This window comes from Temnothorax nylanderi, unplaced genomic scaffold (assembly GCF_030848795.1).
Source record: "Temnothorax nylanderi isolate EJ_2023f unplaced genomic scaffold, tnyl_v1.0 TNYL_tig1130_pilon, whole genome shotgun sequence".
Classification (NCBI taxonomy): Eukaryota; Metazoa; Arthropoda; class Insecta; order Hymenoptera; family Formicidae; genus Temnothorax; species Temnothorax nylanderi.
Window position 1 is genome coordinate 1 of NW_027250192.1, and position 25395 is coordinate 25395.

The window sequence follows — 25395 nt, forward strand, 5'->3', positions numbered from 1 at the left end:
TTTTCTAGTGATTTAATTAATTTTTGTGATTTGCAGTAACATGAAGTTCCTGGCCCGATATTTATGATCATGCGTTTTTTGCTTTTTGTTAAATAAAGAAATAATTATATATATATATATATATATATATATATATATGCCATTTTTTATCATTAACAACGTTTATTCATAGTAAAGGTAAATATTTCCCTTTACACAGTCAACCCCGATGACCTTGACCTTGACATATGTTGTCAAGGACATGACCCTGAGTAACTTTTCCTTATAACTTAATCGTCGCTCATTGCTTATTTAAAAGTTATAAACAAAAAAGTTTGAAAAATATACGGTTTTATGTCACTACTAAGGGAGGTAATTTGCTGATATGTGTGCTGATGTGTGTATAGATAGTACACATGTAAGGGAGGGGGGTGGGGGTGGACAGCGCTACTGCCCCTCCCCCGCTCACATGTGTACTGTCTATACACATATATCAGCAAATTACTTCCTTTAGCACTGACACAAACTTGTAAATTTTTCAAACTTTTTTTGTTTATCTATAACTTTTAAATAAGCAATGAACAACAATTAAGTTATAAGGAAAGTTACTCAGGGTCATGTCCTTGATAACATATGTCAAGGTCAAGGTCCTCAGAGCTGGCTGTGTAAAGGGAAATATTTACCAAAATCTGTTTGGGCCAAAATTTTTGATCGCCACTGTATAGTACTGGACGGAGCATGGAACTGAAACCGTCTTGAGAGACGTAGAAAGAAACAAGACGATGTCTGAGTAGTAGCGGCTCATGAAGTTACGGAGCCATAACCTAGGTAGCAGAGTTGATGTGAAATAACGTATTAATAACGTCTTAATGACATTTCTAACGTCAATAATATATCAAATAAGAAGTCTTTAGACGTCATCCTGCTACCTGGAAAGATAGCCGCTGCACTTAAAAATTTTATACATAGCAATACATTAAGAATGTTCCCAACTTACAAGAATACGGTACTGTTCCCTTTCTCCTTAGACAAAACTCAATCAATGAAAACAAAATAGAAGGAAAGATCCGTGCCCACACATCTACTTATCTCTTTCTAGGTCCCTCAAGAGATAAGAGATCAAAGAAATCTTGCCGCATGCTCCGCCCAGTACTATATGTCAATAGTAAAATTTCAAGTTAATCGCTTCATTAGTTTTTAAGATATTATGGCATCCATCAAGAACAAATATTTCGCAACATTGCCACTTTACATTTTAATAAATTTTAATTATTTTTATATGAAATACGGTAGAAATAATAATAAAATAGTAACAAATACCTATGCAAAACTGTAAGTTTCTGTAAGATTTATTCGTTTATGAGAAAAAAAATCCCAAAAATTGCCTATTTTTCAAGTACTTTTGAACAAATACCCTCTTAAATGCAACCTGGTTTTTAATATATCATACTAAGTTATAAATATATTGTAATAATTATAAATAAAATGAAATAAAATAAAATACTAACCAAGCATCGTTGCGTGTGAGTTGTTGTGGTTATTATTTCCGAAAATTCACGACGCTGTACGTCAGTGTCAAGCGCGTGTATACGTTCCCTGCTTCTACGCAATTCCTTCCGCAGCTTCTCCCGTTCTTCTTCTCTTTCTTTTATAATCTCCTGCAATTTATCAAAATACAACATAGTTTTGGGAGAAACAGAAATATTAAAATACTTCTAAGGACAAAAAGTTTTCCTCATTATTAATGTTTTCTTAAACTTTCTGCATTTAAATGTATATTCACTTTGGAATGAAAAAAGGAACACGGCAGAGTACAATTAAAACAAACAGATACAAAATTATACGCGAGTACGAAATATATGCAAAATTAAGACTTTAGAACATAACTAATAAAAACATTCCTGTGCGTTAACAAAGTCACAGAGTAATATTGTGAAGATTACAACCGACGCGACGCTCGTTGTTTATTAAAAAAATATTAATATAACTGAGAAATATAACAGTTTGTGTCAGTACTAAGGGAAGTAATTTACTGATATATGTGTATCGCAAGCAGGGGTGGGTGGGAGTGGACCTCGGTTCGCGTAAAAAGTTGAAAACTCGAGCCGTACAATGATAGACTTCGTTTCGTCCATAGACTTAGGAAGAGATAGACGGAACGTAACTGGTTACTATGGACAAGGGGGAGGGTAGGCACGATTACGATAACTTCGGCCCCTTGATTTGACGATGGTTTCTGGTAGTATTTTTACGCTAAACAAAAAATTATATAGGTCTTATCTAGGACTAACTGTTCTAGTTTTCGAGATATGCCGTGTTAAAGTTAAAAATAAATAATATACATTTTTAAATAATACTTTGATTGTGTGTATAGACAGTACACATATAGGCGGGGGAGGGGCTACCGCCCCTCCTCTGCAGGCAGGATTGGGTGGGGTAGATCTCGGTTCGCGTAAAAAGTTGAAAATCCGAACCGTACAATGATAGACCTCGGTTCGGGTAGGGTAAACCTCGAAAAATTTTTTTGGTCGGAAAATTTGTTTACTATTTTTCCCGTGTTCTTCGCCAAAAATGCCTCCGAAAATCACTAACATTTCGAGGGGTTATGATAACGGGGTTAGTTATCGTAATCATCCTGGAGGTTATGATAACGGGGGATTATTAGACGAGAGTTACGTCTAAATTCGGCTAAACTTCGGTTAACTTGGAAACATTCAGATGCTCGACAGCACACGGACGTGGTTGTCGCTTTAAGTGTAGTTGCCAGCATGCGGAGGGGATGCGCTGGCATGCACTGGTAGCGCATCACCTCCACATCCAGGCAACACACACCAAAGCGACAACCATATTCGTGTGTGTCCGTGTACTGTTGTCGATGGACTACGGCTTTAGCCTAACGCCGAACATATCCGAACCGTATAGTACTACAAAAATAGCCGAATTTAGACGTAACCCCCCTTACCGCGTTTATCTCCGTACCCCCGCAGGTTTACGCTCCTTCTATCTCTTCCTAAGGCTGCGGTCCATTTGATGCTACAAATGCTTCGAAGCGTTCTTCTTCTTTTTCTTTCTTCATTGAAAGAAAGGAGAAAAGGAATGCTTCGAAGCATTTGTAGCGTCAAGTGGACCGCAGCCTGAGTCTATGATTTCGCCCTGTAAGCAGGAGTGGGGTGGAGTGGACCTCACTTCGCGTGGATGATTCTCTGGACAGCATTGTAGCACGGTTCGGGTTTTCAAACTTTCCACACGAACCGAAGTCTACCCCCACTCATTCCCGCTTGTGGAGGTGGGGCTACCACCCCTCCCCCGCCTACGTACTATAAGTGTACTATTTATACACACATCAGAGCAAATTACTTCCCTTAACACTGACACAAACTGTTATATTTCTTAAACTTTATTTATTAATAACTTTTTAACAAACAGTGTCCATCGGCTAAAACATTTGAAGGTACTCAGGGTGATGACTTTGATAACATATCTCAAAATTATTGAAATCAGAAGGGGGGTTCCCTTATTTCTGCAATATTATCGTAAGTTTTTTGTGCCTTATCATAACGACGAATATTTTTACGTTATGATAAATATTGTGGGGGGAGGGGGGAGAGGGAGGGAGAGGGAGAGGGGGAGAGGGAGAGAGGGCGCTTGGCTCTAGAACACCGTGACCGCCGGGGCACGAAGCCCTCGGGGCACGCGCTCAGCCTAACCGAGTAAGTAAGGAAACGATGAAAGTAGTGGTATTTCACCGGCGATGTTGCCATCTCCCACTTATGCTACACCTCTCATGTCTCCTTACAGTGCCAGACTAGAGTCAAGCTCAACAGGGTCTTCTTTCCCCGCTAATTTTTCCAAGCCCGTTCCCTTGGCAGGGGGAGGGGGGGAGAGGGAGAGAGAGGGAGAGGGAAAGGGAGAGGGAGAGGGGGAGAGGGGAGAGAGGGAGAGGGGGAGGGGAGGGGAGGGGGAGAGGGAGAGGGAGAGAGAGAGAGAGAGAGATCCCACAATATCTATCTGTCTCAGGCTCGTTCCAGGCTCGTTTTCCACCTACGGGCGTAGCATCGCAGTGTCCATTCCATACTTATATCTCAGTGGTTAACATGAATAAAATAAGCTTGATAGTTGCAATTAAATCCTATCTCTGACTTATAAAAAAAAGTAAAGCGACATTATGATCCATCGTTCTTTACATTTCAGCAGAAGCAAATATAATCAACTTTATTTTTATAGAGCTGTAAATAAGGACAGGTAACATAAATACAAACAAAGATATTATAACAGATAAGATCCTTTTTCCTTCGCCACAAACAAAGATATTATAACCTAAAATCATATATACATGTACCTGACGTCCGTCCGTCCGTCCGTCCGTCTGTCTGTCTGACCGCGAACTACTCATTCGTTAATGAACTGAATCGTAAAATTATCAAATCCTAAGCTAATATTTTTCAATTTAGCATATTCTGTAAAATAAATAATGGTCATATTTACCAGGAGTTGTGACAGTTGTGAGAGCTGGGATGTGAGATAATGGCAGATCGGCTGTACAATTCTCATGACTGATTGTTGAGGATGCGAGTGACTTCGTAGTGAAGGACAACCAGTAGCTTCACACGCAGGAGAGAATGTCCCATGTGATGTCGATGTCCCACGTGATGCAAATATTGTTTCCGTCTCACTTATATTTAATGCAGAATTCAACATTCCCATTAGCTGATCAGCTGTAGCCAAAAGTAAAATATAAGTGCTTTGTTGTGCATATGTAAACACTGTAAACTTATTCCATAAATAATATATTAAGTAAACATTATCAATTTTTTGTTCGGTTATCAATAATAATGTCAGTGTAACATTATCAGTTGCTATTTTCTACTAAATTATACAATAATGTACAAAATATTTCATCATTTTTCATCTCTTCTAAAACAAATAATTAAATATTTATTAATATTCCACAATGTCTACTCAAATCTTAAAAAATTTTCATGAAAGTTTGCTGATTTCAGGACATTTCGTTCAAATTGCCAATATTCGAATATTTTTTAATGCAAACTTAAAATAAATTTGATTATTTAAATTTTCTAATTATCCTTTTCTATTTGTATGAAAAAATTAAGAGCTACTTGTTTAAAGTATTAGATTTGGAAACAAGTAGATAATTTTTATAAAATAGGCATTTTACATTTCGTAAAATATTCACTTTTATCTTCAAGAAATATAATATAACTAAATTCTTAACAAAAAAAATATGAACACTTATATATTCAAGAAAAACTATTTCAAATAAAACAAAATTTATATAAAAAAACAAATTTTAAAAATTCTGTAACTATTGTAAGTATTGAGAACAGGATCTATATATATTCATATGACATTTTTTACTCAAAATGACTTTTCAAACAATCAAAGTTTATTACTCGTTCTAAATCACTCTGTATAATAATAAATATATCATTTATATTTATTTCTATATTCTGCTTTTGACAATATTATAGAATAAGTCGAATATCAAATAATAAACTTTAATAAATACAACAACTAAATTTGGTTCTTATTGTTAGTACTAATAATAAATACTTTGGCTAATAGCAGCAAGTATGAGTTCAGCAGGTTCCTTTTCCATCGCAGATGGTTCAGATGCTATGTCTGCCACATGTTCAAAATCTTCTTTAGGGATATTTAATATATCCGCCATCAATAATTGCTTTTCGAGTAGAGCTTGTTTGATTATTTCATCCTTACGCCTCAGACATTCTGAAAAATTTCAAATATTCATGATTTATTTTCGCTATTACATGAAAATTTGTTTCGTTGTTACATAAATTATATCTTATTTAAAATCACAATATTGTGTAAATCCTATGAGAGATTTTGTGCTAAAATTACTAATGATTATACACTAATAAAGTTTAGATATACTAACTAGTAGGTACACTAAAGAATTTACTCAAAAATTCAAAAAATCTAAAACTTTGCATAAGTAAATGGTATAAGATAGTGTACAATAAGGAAAAAAATGGATATTGACGTATACAGATTTACTGAGAATATTTTTTGTGATTAACGAGCCTATAATCATCTCATTTCAATTTATGGAACAAAATGTGCCACATATGAATATTCTGGAGGTTAAACAATATTATCCCTACTACAAATATCAAATTTATTTGGAAAAAAAGAAAGCAGCGGTCGTAGCGCAAAGAGATGTGTGGTACTCTAATGAGCCGAAGATCCAAGTCAGAGAGAAGCCTGAGAGAGGCCGGTCTTTTTCGTGAGATTGTCGAAACCCCCTATACACTACCGCCAGTACATCCATTTTAGAAATTGGTACTACGTAGCCACGTCTATTTTCCGATACTGCCGATAAAACATCATTCTGGTTATACATATAATATCACTACATTTGCGGATGTAGCATGGACGCGCACCAGAATGATGTTTTATTGGCAGTATCGGAAAATAGACATGGCTACATAGTACCAATTTCTAAAATGGATGTACTGGCGATAGTGTACAGGAGGTTTCGACGGTCTCACGAAAAAGGCCGGGATAGCCTCTCTCAGGCTTCTCTCTGTCCAAGTTCAAATCCAACCAAAAAGCGTTGGTTTTTATTCCAACCACCTCTCGGAAGACAATGGGAACTTACCAAGTATCATCTTGCCCACGAAAACCCAGGAAAAAGGCCGTTCTATGTATGTATGTAGGTATGTATGTACACTGGGGAGCAAAAATAAGTTCCTTTTTCAGTGTAGATGAGCGCACCATTTTTACCTTCCAGCCAACTGCGCGCCTAGAAATAGTGCGCTCATCTACACCTATCTATACCGAAAAGGAACTCATTTTTGCTTTAGTGTACGTATGTATACAATATATGTATATAACCCAATGGATTTCCGGCTCTTTAAAAGCCTTGGCACATAGAAAAATTTTAGCAGTAAGACTTAAGCAGTAAGCAAATCAGCCAATCACAATCCAGAACTTAAGGCATAACGTAAGCGGCAGCGAATCCAAACTGTTGATTCCCTTAAGGCACGGGCACATAGACTGCGTTTACACGGCACCGTTAATCGGGTTTTATAACATCGGTAGTTCTTAGGCCGGTCAATCACAGCTATTCCATTCTTCTAAAGAATGATTACGATTGGTCTTCCTGACAACTACCGATGTTATAAAACCCGATTAACGGTGCCGTGTAAACGGAGTCATAGAAAAACTTAAGTAGTAAAGGTGCCATTACATGGTAGCATCGAGCGTCGAGCGTCAAGCGTCAAACACGCGCGCAACACCCTTAGGGTGAAGTCCCATAGAGCCAGCGTATGGCGTACCGGCGCCGGCGTATGGCGTACAGAAGCTTGGCTAATCACAGGCTTTACGCTCGTTTTCGTTACGCCAGCACAAACATCGGCTGTCCCATGGAGCTTATTTAAACAGCGTAATGATTAATAAGCCAATCACAGTGTTGTTTTACAAAACTTATTTTCAAAATGGATGCTCAAGGGGTCTTGTGATTGGCTTATTGATCATTACGCCGGCGTAAATACGCCCCATGGGACAGCCGATGAAATTTTCAGCGCGACTTTTTAACACATACATTCATATATAAAGCAATATTCCATATGCGTGTACGTGGGTGTGTATCATTGTAGCACAAACGTCGGAACGCTTCAAAAACCAGCATAACATATGTGCTGGCGCGTGAAAACGAGCGTAAAGCCTGTGATTAGCCAAGCTTCTTTACGCCATACGCCGGTACGCCGTACGCTGGCTCCATGGGACTTCCCCCTTACGCAGGATGTCTAAACGTGCAGATTTCAGCATCTTGACGCTAATTCTAGTCAGTAGCCATTTTATTCAGCATCTTGACACTAAAATCTGCGCGATCTGCGTGTTTAGACATCTACGCAAGGATATTGACGCTTGACGCTCGACGCTGGACGCTCCCATCTAAGCACCGCAAGATTTAAGCAGTAAACAAATCAGCCAATTACAGTCAAGAACTCAAGACATAACGTAAGCGATAGCGAATCAAAACCGTTGATTTCCTTACTGCTTAAAGGTGAAGTCCCATGGAGCCGTGACTGGTGTCGTAATTGTCCCCGGGAAAAAAGGATTAGATCCGACCAGATCAAATTATATCTTAGCAGATCAAATTTTATCTGGTCAGATATGCTCAGATATGACTTCTCATGTCTGCGCAGATTTGGTCATATATGTTCATATATAACTATATATAACAATGATTACGTTTACACGGCCCGATTTAAGCCGAAGTTATAAAATCGATGTTATAACTTCGGCGTAAATCGAGCCGTGTAAACGTAGTCAATATATGGAGTGTAATCTGATCTTTGACGGTTCAGATTATATCTGGTCAGATCAAACCATATCTGTGATTGAATTTCATCGAAACAGTCTTGTTATATTTGGTGCGGATAGAGTGGGCGGGTGCACATAAAAGACCAGGAACATTAATCTATGACGACGTTTTATTCTAAATACTTTGCCTCGCACGTTGTTTCACTCAGCTACCGATCGTAACGAACTCACGAATCGAACTGAACTTCGGGATTCACGGACGTACACGAACGCGATCTCCTCACGACGGGCGGGCGCGAACGCTAACTACGCCCTCTTTCGCAACGCACTCGAATGCTACCGCGGATCGGTAACTCCGAGCGTACCAACGGCAGTACGGTACTCCTTTATTTTTCACAGTCTAGATCTGACTGTATCTGTTTAGATATAACCATATTTATACTCGAATGCGATCCAATTAAAATACATTACATCTGACTATATCTGTCCAGATATAAGTCGAACTGAGGTTGTGTTTGATCGAAAACTGTTTAGGTATGACGATATCTGGCCATGCTTAACTATAATAAATTAAATGTTCGATGATAGATATTCGTCTAATGTGATATTTAAATATATAAATATAAATTTATTTATACGTAGCAAATTAAAGATATTCAATTAAATATCTTTGATATAATTATATAAAAATAATTTATATGATAAAGATATAATTTGCAGAAAACAAGTATTTTTTATAAACAAACAAATGTTAGTTATTTGTTATAAAAGCATTTTTATCAATTCGCCTTATATCTAAAATACAAAAGACAATCACAGAAATATAAGTTATTTCGTACATTGTAAGCTTACAGATGATGGATAAACAAAAGTGAAAAAATTCTCAATTTGATTATTATTTATAGTTATTGATTATTATTTTATAGTTAGATTACATTAAAAATTTTGTTGAAGTTATTTGGAGATTTGCATAAATAATTACCAACTCGAATAAGAATTATTAGGGACTACATTTTTTACTTCAATTAATAAGAATTATTTACTTGTTATACATGGTGTAACAAAAAGGTCGGGAATCTATTGTTGTAAAAAAAAAACAGAAAAAAAATTATTTTAAAAAATTTGATTGCACTTTGTAGACGCAAATTCAATTTTGCAAAATTGCTAATGTAAAGATTAATATAAATTAATATTATTATTCGATTCCATTCATTATTCTACGTATAAAGGTAAAGTTATCGAAAAGTGAATACTTTATGAGATATCTCATATTTTATATTAAAAATGTCATGACAAAATTTAAAATATTTCAGGAAATTCTTAACGAAAGGGTGCTTTATCTTAGTGTTTTGAAAACGTCTCGACAAGGGTTACAAGAATATGACATAAAAAATAGGGGTCCCCGTTTAAAGAACTCAATCCCATACAGCACACTAATGTTGAATCAACATCTTAAAAACATTGAATTTCAACATTTACAATATTGTATCAACGTTGCAAAATGTAGATTTAACGTAAATTGAATGTTGAAAAGACATTGCACAAACGTCTAATGTCCGCTGAATTGCAATGTCTTGTAGACGTCTACAAGACATTGCAATTCAACATTTAAAAAAACGTTCCCATATAGTAGTAAAAGTAATGCTAATACGTTGCCATTTATCAGATACATCAGATTTAAACGAATAAATATTGCGGGTAGATATATGCCGTGTGTGTACAGCCGCAAGCCCGAAAAAATCCACTCTCTAGCCGGTCATCCAACCAAGTAGTAACCCGCACCTACGTTGCTTGACTTTGATTATCAAACGGGCTAGTAGTGATTCTCTGACTCTGACGCTTCCTTCTTGCTTATACTTATATGTATGTATGTACATATTAGGCCAGTCATATTAGACTAAGGGTACCCCACGTTAAGATAGGCAAAATGCCACTGTTAATGAAACGGAAAAATGACTTTGGATTTGCATAAGTACACTAAAAAAAGAATTTTCTACGATTTTTCCGACCATCCATCCCTCCTTCTTTTCCTAGTGGCACCAAAAAACCGCTTTTTTCGAAAATTATTTTTTTTCTCCGGTTCCTTCATGTTAAAAATTTTGAAAAAATTTGAGAATATAGCTTATAAAAAGTACTTAGCACACAATTTTTTTGAGCTTTAGGCGCGTTAAATACCTAACCTAAAAAAATTAAATAAATATTTGAATCAATTTTTTTCTAATTTCTTTGATAGTTGCAGGTCTAATTACTCTAGAAAATTGTATATTTTAGTGTTCTACATGTATTAGAATTTTTTCAGATTTTTTGGAATGGTCGGCCGTACTCAAAAATGCGAAAAACCCTATTTTTAAACACTTTTGGGCCTTTTATGGTCCTCAAATGATTGATAGTGCCTTAACTGACTCTAAAATAAACATAATATATTACTTTTGGATATATGTTGTCAATATTTGATACATTCCGATACGTCTCATATGTTTTTGAGCATGAAATCAGTCATAACTCAACGAGAAAACCCTACTTTTTGTATAAAAGTGCCTATTTTTCGTCGATTTCTGGATTTTTGGTTATTTTATCTAAGTTTTTTTGCATATGATTGGTAAATGTGAATATAAATATAATAAAAAATTGTACCTCTTATACATATATTTCAAAGAAATCGTTCATTGATTCAAATATATACATTTTCATGAAAAAAAATTAATTTTTATGATTCCATGATCGTCTCTTTAATCCTCCTCGTCACTATCTTCCTCAATTACTGGTGTTACTTCTTCGAAGTCAAACAATGTTGTAAGTATCTCAGCTGGTCGAATAATCCTTGACAAGTATCTTGCATGAGACAGGTAAAAAACTATGGCGGCTATATGCAAGCATTGTAAATAAGATTTGTAATATCAACCTGATAGTGTGGGACTCAACGGTGTCAGACGTTATTGCTGTAACTGCGCTAATGGTAACAGAACTATAGGGTGTTGCTCGCATATAGTCGCCATAGTTTTTTACTTGTCTCATGCAAGATACTTGTCAAGGATTATTCGACCAGCTGAGATACTTACAACATTGTTTGACTTCGAAGAAGTAACACCAGTAATTGAGGAAGATAGTGACGAGGAGGATTAAAGAGACGATCATGGAATCATAAAAATTAATTTTTTTTTCATGAAAATGTATATATTTGAATAAATGAACGATTTCTTTGAAATATATGTATAAGAGGTACAATTTTTTATTATATTTATATTCACATTTACCAATCATATGCAAAAAAACTTAGATAAAATAACCAAAAATCCAGAAATCGACGAAAAATAGGCACTTTTATACAAAAAGTAGGGTTTTCTCGTTGAGTTATGACTGATTTCATGCTCAAAAACATATGAGACGTATCGAAATGTATCAAATATTGACAACATATATCCAAAAGTAATATATTATGTTTATTTTAGAGTCAGTTAAGGCACTATCAATCATTTGAGGACCATAAAAGGCCCAAAAGTGGCTAAAAATAGAGTTTTTCGCATTTTTGAGTACGGCCCACCATTCCGAAAAATCTGAAAAAATACTAATACACGTAGAACACTAAAATATACAATTTTCTAGAGTAATTAGACCTGCAACTATCAAAGAAATTAAAAAAAAATTGATTCAAATATTTATTTTATTTTTTTAGGTTAGGTATTCAACGCGCCTAAAGCTCAAAAAAATTGTGTGCCAAGTACTTTTTATAAGCTATATTCTCAAATTTTTTCAAAAATTTTAACATGAAGGAACCGGAGAAAAAAAATAATTTTCGAAAAAAGCGGTTTTTTGGTGCCACTAGGAAAAAGAGGAGGGATGGATGGTCGGAAAAATCGTAGAAAATTCTTTTTTTAGTGTACTTATGCAAATCCAAAGTCATTTTTCCGTTTCATTGACAGTGGCATTTTGCCTATCTTAACGTGAGGTACCCTTTAGAGGGTTAACCTTCCAATTAATCTTCCCAGGTTACAACCATCATGAATTGCTTTGATTTGAGGTGCTATAAGTGGGATTTATTTTGCTTCGCAAAATTAGCGCGCAATAAAAAGTTATTAACAATATTATCAACAAAAAACGCGATTTTTTTTATTATTTCTCAAATATCTCGAAAACTAAGCAAGATAAGGTAACTAACTATACGTACCTTTTTTGTAGAGCGTAAAATTATCTACAATAATGATCTGAACAACATTTATCGTCAAGTCAGTCGTTTAGCTTGCACGCGCCGTCAAAGTCCGAGACTCGGATCCCGAAAACCCTCGATTTCATCGTTTTTTTTATGTTGCGTCGGTGATTTTTTTCCGTCATTTAAAATGGAATTAAAAATCCCCAAAAAATCACACATTATCTGAGAACTACAAAGAATACTTCTCATGATGCAACCGATTTTTTAGACCCTTTTTCTTTAGTTTGTAGCTATGTAAGCAAAAAATTTAGATTTTTTGAATAGTCTTAGTTTTTCGCTGTTTCAGGCCTTAGAATTTATTTGAGACGAATTTTATCATATGCATCTTGTTGTGGACAAAATTTGCAACAAAAAAGGACCCCTGTATTTTTTTTGTACGACAAACGCTGATTTTTTTATTGACGCGCAAAGTTATCCAATATTGCGCACAGGTCGGATAACGCATGTTTTGCACTAAAATAATTATTTTTTATTAAAATTTACGTGATTTTTCGCATTATTATTGAACCATATTGCAAAAAACGGCTTTGCAATATGGTTCAATAATAATGCGAAAAATCACGTAAATTTTAATAAAAAATAATTATTTTAGTGCAAAAAATGCGTTATCCGACCTGTGCGCAATATTGGATAACTTTGCGCGTCAATAAAAAAATCAGCGTTTGTCGTACAAAAAAATACAGGGGTCCTTTTTTGTTGCAAATTTGTCCACAACAAGATGCATATGATAAAATTCGTCTCAAATAAATTCTAAGGCCTGAAAACAGCGAAAAACTAAGACTATTCAAAAAAATCTAAATTTTTTGCTTACATAGCTACAAACTAAAGAAAAAGGGTCTAAAAAATCGGTTGCATCATGAGAAGTATTCTTTGTAGTTCTCAGATAATGTGTGATTTTTTGGGGATTTTTAATTCCATTTTAAATGACGGAAAAAAATCACCGACGCAACATTAAAAAAACGATGAAATCGAGGGTTTTCGGGATCCGAGTCTCGGACTTTGACGGCGCGTGCAAGCTAAACGACTAACTTGACGATAAATGTTGTTCGGATCATTATTGTAGATAATTTTACGCTCTACAAAAAAGGTACGTATAGTTAGTTACCCTATCTTGCTTAGTTTTCGAGATATTTGAGAAAAAATAAAAAAAATCGCGTTTTTTGTTGATAATATTGTTAATAACTTTTTATTGCGCGTTAATTTTGCGAAGCAAAATAAATCCCACTTATAGCACCTCAAATCAAAGCGATTCATGATGGTTGCAACCTGGGAAGTTTAATTGGAAGGTTCGATGTCTAATATGACTGGCCTATATCTTTAGAGTGTAAAAAAATCTTGTAATGATATGTTAACTGGCAAATATTAAAAACAATGTAACAACAATTAAATTGTTAAATGCTGATTAACATTAGCCGCGTTTAACAGAACGTGTCTTTTTTACAATTGTTGGAAATTTTCGGAGCTCAGATTGGATTATTCCTCTAGATCTAAAAGAATAAAATCCAATCTCAGTTCAGAAAATTTCAACAGTTGCAAAATAAACGTTCTGCTAAACGCGGCCATTTATTCAATTTACGTGCGATGTAGATTTCATAAAATATTAAAAAAGATATTTTTTATTTAAAATAACTATTAACATATATATATGTTACCTGCATATAAAATTATATACATATATAATTTCTTTTCAATAATTTTATTTGAATTTCAAAAGATTAATAATTTGTTCAATGTTGTTTTAATATTGTAGCAACATAAAGAATCAATGTAGAAGAATCAACATAGATTCAACGTTAAAAAGATATTTATACTTCAACATTCAACATTGCAACGTTTCAAGAACGTTTTTTCAACTTTTTGTGCTGTATGGGAATATGACCTTAATGCAAGGTTGGGAAGTAACTCGTTACTTGTAACGCAGTTACCGTTACAAGTTACTTTTTTTGGTAACTTACTGGTAACTGCGTTACATTTTTCTTTTGGTAACTGTAACGGTAACTTAGTTACATTTTTTCAGTAACTGTAACTAATTTAACAGTTACTTTTATCGTTACTTTTATCGTTAAGGTAAGTTTACATACGCAATGATTAGTGGCGCCAACTGACTGGCATTCATTGGTGCCAGAAACCGGCTGGCAAACTCACAAGTGTTTACACAGTGATTGGCATATATGGAAAATATTTAACATTTATTAAACACACAGTAAATGACAGCAAGCATATAACCTCAAATTTTGAGGAAAGTTAGAGAAGAGGAGTGATTTTCGGAAGTCATAAGGAAAGGAAAGAGGATAGGGAAGGAGAAGACATAAGGAATAGGAGAAAGAGGGAGGAAATGCGGAACGGGGAGCAGAAAGGGAGTAAGCAAAGTGAGGAAAGAGTGAACACAATGACAGTATTAGGCTTCTGGAATATAGCTGGATTAATGAGGAAAAACGAAGAATTCTGGAAAGAGATAGAAAACTGGGATATAATAGCTATGTTAGAAACATGGGTAGAGCAAAAAGAATGGTGTAAAGTTAAAAGAAGGTTATCGGATAAATATGTGTGGAAATGCCAGTCAGCGACGAAAGAAAGAAAGAAGGGAAGAGCAAAAGGAGGGATAATAACAGGCGTTAAGAAAGAACTAGCCGCAGATGGAATAGAGGAGAGAGAGGAGGAAGGAATTGTGGAAAGAATAGCAAAAACAAAGGAAGGTACGTGGAGAATTATAGCGGTATATGTGAGCAATGATATTGAAAAGAAGATAAAGAAGATAAAGGAATATACAAATGATGGTGGTTTAGGTAGGGGAGCAAATAATAATAGGAGGCGATTTTAATGCGAGAACAGGAGAATGAGGATTAACAGAGATAATGGGAGAAAGAAGAAAATTGAAAGATAAAGAAATTAATTCAGAGGGAAGAAAGCTATTGGAGTTTGTAGAGGAAGAAGGATTAGGAATAATGAACGGAACAAAGGGAGACAAAGACGGAGAGTTCACGTGATTTCTGCCCAGAAAAAATTTGGGAGGTACTGAAAAGAGAAGGGATTAGTGAACAGCTGAGAACTAGAATAGGAGATCTGTACGAAGAGACAAGAAGCGTGGTAAGAGTGAAAGGAGAAAAGGGATCATGCTTCTGGACGGTCAAAGGAATCAGACAGGGATGCCCGCTGAGCGCTATGCTCTTCATACTATTGCTGGCAGACTTAGAGGAAACAATGAGGAGAGGGCAAGATGGAGGCGTGGTAGTAGGGAGAATAAAATTTTGGACGTTAGCATACGCAGACGATATAGTAGCTATAGCAGAGGATGAAGAGGAGATAAAGAGGATGATGAAAAGACTGGAGAAATATTTCGACAGAAAAAAGCTGAGAGTGAATGTAGGGAAAACAAAGGTAATGAGATTCAGGAAGGGAGGAGGTAAAATGAAGAAAATGGAATGGAAATGGAAGGGAGAAGAAATAGAGGAGGTAAAGGAATTCTGCTTTCTAGGCTACACATTCTAAAAGAACGGAGGACAGGAGGCGCATATAAACGAAAGAGTAAGGAAAGCTACCATAGCAATGAGACAGGTTTGGGGAATAGGAAAAAGGTTATTTGGAGGAAACTGGATAAGAAGAATTAAGTTATACGATTCGCTGGTAGCAAGCATAGCTTTGTATGGAGCAGAAGTGTGGGGATGGAAAAAGAGAGAGAAAATAGAAAGAATGCACGAAAGGTATATAAGGTGGACATTGGGCCTAGACTGGAGCACACCCGGATACATGATAAGGGAGGAAACCAAGAGGGACAGAATGAGAGTAAGTGCTGGTAAAAGGAAATGAATATAGATGAAATACGAGGAAAAACTGGAAAGGGGAGAGGAAAATGAGATTGCAAGAGAATGCTGGAAAGAAATAAAAAGGAATGTCAGGAAGGAAAAGGCAAATTGGGAAGAAGAGAGAAGGAGCTTCTATGAAAAAAGAGGATACGCAACTGAGGCGATAAAAAGGAAAAGAGGAAATAGCTGGAGCAGTATAGAGGAGATAACAAGAAGAGACAAAGACATTCAGAGTCAAGAGAGAGATGAAAGAGTAAGAGAGTCTATAGATATAACAGGTGGTACAGGGAGATAGCAGAAATCAGAAGGCCAGAATACCTAGAGAAAAAAGGGAAAGATAAGTCCATGATTAGGATAGCGAGATTTAGGCTATATAGGTAATGAGATGAGAGGTGGAAGATATTGGGAACCAATAGAGAAAAGAAGCTGTAGAATATGTGGTGCAGAACCAGAGACATGGGAGCATGTGTTAGAGCGATGCACAAGAGGAGAGGAGGAGGAGAAGCCAGAAGGAATTGGCGAGAAAGATCATAAGGATACTGAATAGTAAAGGAGAGGGAGAGAAATGGATGGCAGAGCTGGAGAGAAGAAGAAGGCAGGCTAATACAACGGCAAGTTAGTCAGAAAGATTAGAGAATAATACAGATGATGTTGAGAAGGATAAGCGGAAGGTATTGGATGCAAAGAGAAAGGAAGAGAGCGGATTGAGGGTGAAAATGGACGAGGACATGTCGGTGGAAGCGAGGGTAAGAGAAAGAGAGGAGAAAGAAAGGAGAAAAGAGAGGAGAGGAAAGGAAAGCGGGAGGCCAAAGAGGACCGTGGAGAAAGAAGGAGCGAAAAGGATGAAGGAGAATCTCCTTATGGATACGGACGAGGACGAAGCAGATAGAAAGAAAAAAGAATAGGAGAAACTTAGGATGAAAAGGAGAGATGAAGGGAGATAAAGAGAGAAGCATTAAGGGAGAGGAAGGGGAGAAGAAGGTAAGATTGTAAGAATGTAAGAATAATCTTTAATGCAGTTATTTGCAGAGTGAACGTAGAATAAGAAAGAAGGAAGGCATCGAACAAGAGGAGGGAGAGAGCCGGAAAGAAAAAGGAAGAGCAGCGACAGAAAGGAGGAAGTCAGAGGGGTGCGGAATTAAAGGAAGCTGAAAGAGATGACCAAAAGGGTGCGGGATGGAAGATGAAGGGAAGGGAAATGACCAGGTCGGGGAAAGAAGAAATAAGAAAAATTATATTATGAATGTATATGATGTATATGATGTATTATTTGTACAGCAGAATTTGTAAAGGTTTTCTAACCCCGGAAAAGGAGTGAAATAAAGATTAATTGAAATTGAAATTGATTTCCCGAAATTAAAAAAACTTTTCATTAAATTTAATACGGCTTTACGAAGCAATGCATCAGTTGAAAGGATGTTTAGTATCGGTAATTCTGTCTGTCAACCTTCAAGAGGTCGCCTACATGATAATATAATGGAGTATCAACTTTTACTAAAAATAAATCAAAAATATAGATAAAATTTAACGAGATTATATTTTATTATTTTATAATCCAAATAACCCTATATAATCCTTGTAGTTTAATACGTTATTGAGATAATCCTAGATCTAAATAGTAGTGTAGTTTCATACATAATACATTTTATTTAAGAATTTTAAGTTTAAAATTATCATGTTAAAATTAAACTTTTTATTCTGTAATCTTGTTTTAACATTTAAAAAAAGTAACTGAAAAAGTAACTAATCGTTACTTTTTAAGTAACTGTAACGGTAACGAGTTACTTTTGAGAATCAGTAACTAGTAACGGTAACTAGTTACTTTTTTGACTCGGTAACGAGTAACTGTAACTAGTTATTTTTAAAAAGTAACTTTCCCAACCCTGCCTTGATGTGACTTTCTCAAGATCGTTCAAGGTCAAATCAATATCACCACATAATGGATAACTTGATACCCTAAAACTTTTGTATAAAACATTTCTTCCGAAAATGTCATCTTGAGATAATTCAGTGTCCCGACCTTTTTGTTGTACCCTGTGCAAATGTCGGATCATCCGATAGACGGCATTCAATGAGATCCGTTTCTCGTATTTAAAATATGACAAATGATAGTATAAGAATGGTATATAAATCAAGTGTACGGTACAACTTATATCATCAGTTGTATCGCACGCTTATAATAAAGTGGCACACAATACCGAATTGAATCGATATATTTATGGTTTTATAACATTTTACATCCCTTCATAATTTTTAATTATATCTGAGCAGATCTGGATACATTCGGTAAGTAATTGTATCTGGCAGATCAAATTATATCTGGTCAAATATCTGGTTATATCTGTTCAGATCTGGCCAGATAGAGACAATTTGCAGATTAAATTATATCTGGCCAGATCTGATGAACACCAGATCTAGTCATATCTCGACAGATCTAATTTTTTTCCCGGGTCATAAGTCGTGAGTCGTAAGAAATTGACTATTTGATAATTCTCCTCAAATTCGACTGTAATTGGTCAATTTTTTACGACTCACGACTTACGACAGTTACGATACCCATTGTAGACCGGACCTAAAGGTGAAGTCCTATGGAGCCAGCATACGACGAGCGTAAAGCCTGTGATTGGCCAAGTTTCTTTACGACGTACCGACGTGCATGACAATCATAGGCTTTACGCTCGTTTTTGTTACGCTAGCACAGATGTTACGCTGGTTTTTGAAATTTTCCGGCGTTTATGCTACAATGATAAGTGGGTGAATACACACCCACGTACACGCATATGGAAATATTGGTTCATGTATGAATGTATGTGTTAAAAAGTCGCGCTGAAAACTTCATCAGTTGTCCCATGGGGCGTATTTACGTCGACGAAAGTGCCCGTCTACAACAGGTGTTTAGGGCTTAGGGTTTAAAACACCTATTGTAGACTGGGACTAATGATGAATAAGTCAATCAGGGTGAAGTCTCATGGAGCCAGCGTACGGCGTACCGGCGTATGGTGTAAAAAAGCTTGGCTAATCACAGGCTTTACGCTCGTTTTCGTTACGCTAGCACAAACATTGGCTGTCCCATGGAGCGTATTTAAGCGGCGTAATGATTAATAAGGCAATCACAGTGTTGATTTACGAAGCTTATTTTCAAAATAGATACTCAAGGGGTCTTGTGATTGGTTTATTAATCATTACGCCGGCGTAAATACGCCCCATGGGACAGCCGATGAAATTTTCAGCGCGACTTTTTAACACATACATTCATATATAAAGCAATATTCCATATGCGTGTACGTGGGTGTGTATCATTGTAGCACAAACGTCGGAACGCTTCAAAAACCAGCATAACATATGTGCTGGCGCGTGAAAACGAGCGTAAAGCCTGTGATTAGCCAAGCTTCTTTACGCTATACGCCGGTACGCCGTACGCTGGCTCCATGGGACTTCACCCTCACAAGACTCCTTGAGTATCCATTTTGAAAATAAGTTTGTAAAACAACACTGTGATTGGCTTATTAACCCTCAGCCCTTGCCCTTGTTTTCGACTAACGTAACTCCTGTCCATGGGTCGTTCGTGTCCTGAGCTTATTAAATAACTTTAAAAATGTTTAAAAAATCTAAAAAAATTCATAGAGTATCTTTGAACCTTATAGAATACGAAACAATACTTTAGAACAAAAAAAATTTTAAATAACTGTTTAAACAAATAAACTCGGAAAAGTCGCTAAAAAAACGTAAAAATATAAAAAATCATATCTCTGGTTGAAATTGACGTGGAACAAAAAAAAATTACGTCGATCTTGTATTATTAAAAAATAGTATTTTCTTACAATTGAAAAATACGTATTTTCGATGTCGTTAGATTCATGAAAAAAGGGAATAAAAATAAGATAATCATGTAATATTTGTTTTAAATTGCATATTTATAGAAAATATTATAAAAGAACAGTGAAAGTATGATAAAAGTTTGTATTTTTATATTTTATGATTAATTACAATCCCGGCATACACATAAGCAATGTTCCTCACATATGGGTTTTAATTGTCTAATATATTTAATTTTAACACTTATCTAACTTCTTTTGATGTTACTTTTCTTAAGAAGCCACAAAAACAATTTTTTGCACGAAAATAACAAGGTTTGAGACCCTGCATTTGGCACACATAGCCCCTGTGCATGGGTCATTCGTGTCCGTTCGAGATTTATAATCTCCAGTACTCGCGGCTGTACCAGCGGAATCTAACCAAGTTTTTCCCTGAAGTAGCTCTTCACTTGAAGTTTTTTTCAGCTATTACAAATGGCACCACTTCTGCTGAGTTTCAAGATATTACAGGTAATAGATTTTGGCCGGACACAAACGACCCATGGACAGGGGCTGAGTTAATCATTACGCCGCTTAAATACGCTCCATGGGACAGCCGATGTTCGTGCTGACGTAACAAAAAGGCTTTCGCACACGAATTGCCATAATAACCATAAACGTAAAACGTAAACATAAGCTGAAGAACTAATCAGTATATTGCTTTAGTTTTATGTATTCTAGAAGACGATAAAAATAATACAGTTGGCTGTAAGCAGAAGTAAGTAGGATTTCAACGCGCGTTAGCGCGTGCCGCATGCCTCTCTCTACTCGCCGCTCGCCCACGCACACGCTTACCGACTCGCCGCGCTTGCCGAGTCCGGCCTACCGCTTCTCATGCGCCGATTCGCTCAGACGTATTAATTAATAACTCATTAATTATTGCGAATATCGCAAAATGATACAAAACTTTTTTGTTTATCTCGATCCCTTCTACCTCACCACGAGCGTTGACAAGGGTGTTTTGGGACACCCTATATATCTCAAGATTAAGGTCAAGATCATTGATAAAATATCACTTTTTTGTATTTATCAATGTAATATTCAACTTTCTTTGTATATTTATCAATATAACATTCAAGAAGAACAATGAATACGTAAGCTTTTATAATAACTTTATAAAAAAGCAATTATAATTACGTTTATTATAATTTTTTAATTTAAAATTGCATTCTCTATCAGACCTGTTGTCCTTCCATTTAAGAATATAATAAATGTGCAAAGGATGTGATTTGTTATTTAAATGTCTACATTTTAAAAATATATGTCACAATAATTTTTATGATAAAACCATTGAGGATATGTGAAAGCTTCATATAAAACGTGAATAGCATTTTATAGTCATTGCTTAATCAAATTATGATAAAATAAGCTAAAATTATTAAAGAAACATGCTTGTACCTATTGGCGTAAGAATTGGTTCGGCAACATGTACCGGTGGTATCTCCACGTGAACTTCCAATGGATCTATCAATGATAGCTGAGTACACGTGACCAATCGTAGAGGCTCTGCCATACCTGTATGTATAAAAAAAACTATTAACAACGTTAAAAATGTCCCTTTTTACTTTTTAGAGATAGACCTTTTAGAGATCAATATTACTAATTTTTTATAACACTAAATATCACAAACGCGCGCTACGCGCGCGCTATTTAGCTACACAACAGATACACACAACTGTAAAAATATGCCATGACAGCCGCTCACGAAGTAAGCGCAGCGAAAGAACCAATCGGCAACGCGGAAAAGAGTCAACAATAAACTTCGAGATTTTCGAGAAGACTTCGAGAGATGCGAGTATCGATTTAACATGCCTTTTTTTAGATAGGATCTACATGTGTGCGTATACATAATACTCGTACAATGTCAGCGGAAATTAAAGGAACACCTTCGCGCGGTCGGAAAATAAACCAATTTCAAATAAGCGTAGCTTCGGTAAAAGTGATCAGAATGAGACGATTCAAGAAGCATTTTACAGCTTCAAGTCTCTACTTTTTAGATCAGTCTTTAGATAACGATGTTATTGATTTTTCACAGATCCCCAAGAATTCAAAAAGATCCGTTATACGTAAAATTTTAGACCAACTTTGCAAATTCTTGTGCCATTTTTTAGCAGTCGTACACAAATTCGGTTTACACTAGTTTACAGTAGTCAAAATAATGAATCTTTACCTTTAATTTGTGTACTTACTGATTGTTGTGCGATTTTTGATAAGTGTCAAGATTAAGGGCAATCTCACCGATTTCAATGACCTTGACATACGAGGTGTGATCAAAAAGTTCGTGGAAAAATTTTTTTTCTGCCAACGTGGCAACACTGTAGGCTTCTATCGTGGTTTGGCGTCTAAAGGGAACCCTTACGAGTCATCAGTGCAAATTTGGTCACGATCGAGTGCATACGTATTTTTTTGTGCCAGTATTTGTGAACGCAGTTTTTTTGCGCGGTCGAAAGGGAGCGAGATGTTTTAATGCTCTTCACATCCTCAAAATGTTCATCCCGCATAATCGTTTTAACTTTAGGGAACAAAAAAAGTCGCAAAGGGCTAAATCAGGCGAATGCTTTTAGCGAGTTTTAGCGGATAAAACATCTCCCCAAGGAACTACATTGCAATTAAAAAATTACGTCATTTTGACATCATATTGACCAAAAAATGATGTGAATTTGGTCAATGTGACGTTAAAATGACGTCATTTTGATTGCGATATGTTCCTTGGGTTGCTCCATTTCGACCGCGCAAAAAAACTGCATTCACAAATACTGGCACAGAAAAATACGTATGCACTCGATTGTGACCAAATTTGCACTGATGACTCGTAAGGCTTCTCCTTAGACGCCAAACCATCATAGAAGCCTACAGTGTTGCCACGTCGGCAGAAAAAAATTTTTTCCACGAACTTTTTGATCACACCTCGTATATTGTCAAGGACATGGCTTTGATTAACTTGCGAAAAGTTTTAGCCGTTACTCGTTGTTCATTAAAAAGTTATGAACAAAAAAGTTTAAGAAACATAATAGTTTGTGTCAGTGCTAAGGGAAGTAATTTGCTGATATATGTATTGTGTCCATATATATACACATATCAGCAAATTATTTCTTTAGTATTGACACAAAATGTTATATTTTCTCACAATCAGTTACATTTGTTAATAACTTTGTAATAAACAACGAGCTAAAACTTTTTGCAAGTTATAGCGAATTCGATTAGATGCACTCAGTACGCACTGGTGCACATTAAAGCCGTCGTACAAATCAACGTAAAGTGTATGTTTAATATAAACGAGTTAAAACACGAAATCCTCAATATTCTTTATTGTGCTATTTGATAAAATATGTATTAGGCATTTTATCGGTCAAGGAATTTGCATTTTACTTTAAAGATTAGAGGTTAAATCAATGTACAGTAACTTTAATATGCACCAGTACTGAATGCATTCAACCGAATTCGCTATAAGTCAGCCTTGACAATGTCAAGGTCATTGAAATCAGTGACATCGCCCTTAATCTTGATATTTACCCGATTTTTTGTTCACCGAGTTATTTATTGTTGAAGCAAAAACCATCATTTAATTTTGACTGCTTACATAAGACAAACGGATCAGTACATTCGTTCAAAAACGAATAGAAAGTTGCCAGTTTTCTCTTTAAAATGTACCTATTATTTTCCTGAAACAAGTACGCTTTCTATGTAACACCTTAAGTAAAATGTAAGATTGTAAATTGGATGATTTACACGTTTTCATTCAACTCGATTATAGCGATTAATAAGCGAGAGAACGGTTCAAGTTTTCAACTTTCCACGCAAAAGGAGGTCCATCCCCCACCTCCTTCCTGCTTGCGGGGAAAGGGCTTAGTCTCTCCCCCGCCTACATGTGTACTGTTTATACGCACATCAGCAAATTACTTCCTTTAGCACTAACACAAACTGTTATATATTTAAAATTTTTTTGTTCATAACTTTTTAATAAACAATGGTTAAACCCTTTTGAAAGTCACTCAGCATGATGACTTTGACAACATATGTCCTCTTAGGAAGAGTCCAATGGGATCCTCCAATGGCCTAATCGCCCTCTCCCTCCCCCACCCTCGCGCTGACTCTCTCCCATTGGATCGACACTCCGAGAGGGTATAAAACGCAAGCGCCAAGATGTTCAGTGTTCTTTTCTCGCGCATAATCACGTGGGTAGGGTGATAGCGTCCTAGAGCGCTCTCTGCTTCTGCCGAGGACTTTTGTCTTTTTAATTCGCAAATTAATAAATTAAAAATTAAACGTTTGGCTAAAAATGGCTAACAAATTATCGGAGCGTGAAAGAATCACTATCCTAATGATGCGCGGATGGGGTGATAATGAACGATCGTTCACTGATGTCGTTCGATTATTTAATAACACGTATCCGAATCGTCAAATTAGTAAATCCACTGTTTTGAAAACTGTACGACGTTTTCAAGAAACTGGTAGTGCAAAAAGTCGCTTTAGGTCTGGCAGGCCAAAGTCTGCAACTAATAACGATAAACAACTTGATGTTCTGCAGACTTTTATTGAAAATCCCCATACGTCTGTTAATAGAGCAGCTCAAGCTCACGACATTGCTCCCATATCCGTACACAGAATTTTAAGAAAAAATAAATTACATCCATACAAACTGCAATACGTTCAAGAATTGCAAGGCGGAGATGATGAGCGTCGTATACGCTTCTGTGCAAGAATGATGGACCTAATAGATGCCTCGCCCAACTTTCCTTATCAAATTGTTTTCACAGACGAGGCAACCTTTACATTTACGGGAGAGGTTAATAATCAAAATTTTCGTCTCTGGTCAGATGAAAATCCGAATTGGGTGCAGGAAAGTCATACACAATACCCACAAAAAATAAATGTATGGTGCGGCATGATAAAAGCTTATATGATAGGGCCTTTTTTTTTTAAGGAAAACCTCACTGCTCATAGGTACGAGAGATTAGTTGTAGATGAAATAATTCCAGCCATACAAAATATTTTTCCAAATAACTTTGAGCAAATATGATTTCAGCATGATGGAGCTCCGCCTCATTTTGGTGCAGAGCCGCGTCGAATTTTAAATGAAGTTTTCCCGCAAAGGTGGATAGGAAGAAGGAACCGAAATGAGGGTGGGGAACGTTGGCCACCTAGGTCACCAAATCTAACTCCTCTTGATTATTACTTTTGGGGCTATCTGAAGAGTAAGGTTTACGAAACAAAACCTCAAAATATCCAAAAATTGAGGCAG

The 25395-nt window shown here is 36.0% G+C and overlaps 2 protein-coding genes across 2 annotated transcripts in view; one reads left to right on the forward strand and one right to left on the reverse strand.

Annotated features, from left to right (window-relative positions):
- Positions 1 to 1487: 1487 nt before the first annotated feature.
- The window catches only part of LOC139786732 (uncharacterized), a gene marked incomplete at its 3' end in the record, with an annotated part of 34978 nt that continues 11070 nt past the window's right edge, over positions 1488 to 25395 (reverse strand). Inside the window, exons 2-5 of the mRNA XM_071725854.1 lie at positions 21552 to 21668; positions 5551 to 5727; positions 4465 to 4694; positions 1488 to 1637 (exon numbers count right to left, since the gene is read on the reverse strand). Of these exons, the coding sequence (XP_071581955.1) occupies positions 1488 to 1637; positions 4465 to 4694; positions 5551 to 5727; positions 21552 to 21668 (674 nt within the window). The remainder of the gene's footprint in view (positions 1638 to 4464; positions 4695 to 5550; positions 5728 to 21551; positions 21669 to 25395) is intronic.
- On the forward strand, positions 23789 to 25173 carry LOC139786731 (uncharacterized). Its single transcript, XM_071725853.1, has one exon. The coding sequence runs from the start codon at positions 24433 to 24435 to the stop codon at positions 25171 to 25173; it is 741 nt and encodes a 246-aa protein (XP_071581954.1). The 5' UTR covers positions 23789 to 24432.

Excerpts from the sequence above, each read along its gene's own strand:
- LOC139786731 (XM_071725853.1), top strand. The coding sequence starts at position 24,433 with ATGGCTAACAAATTATCGGAGCGTGAAAGAATCACTATCCTAATGATG.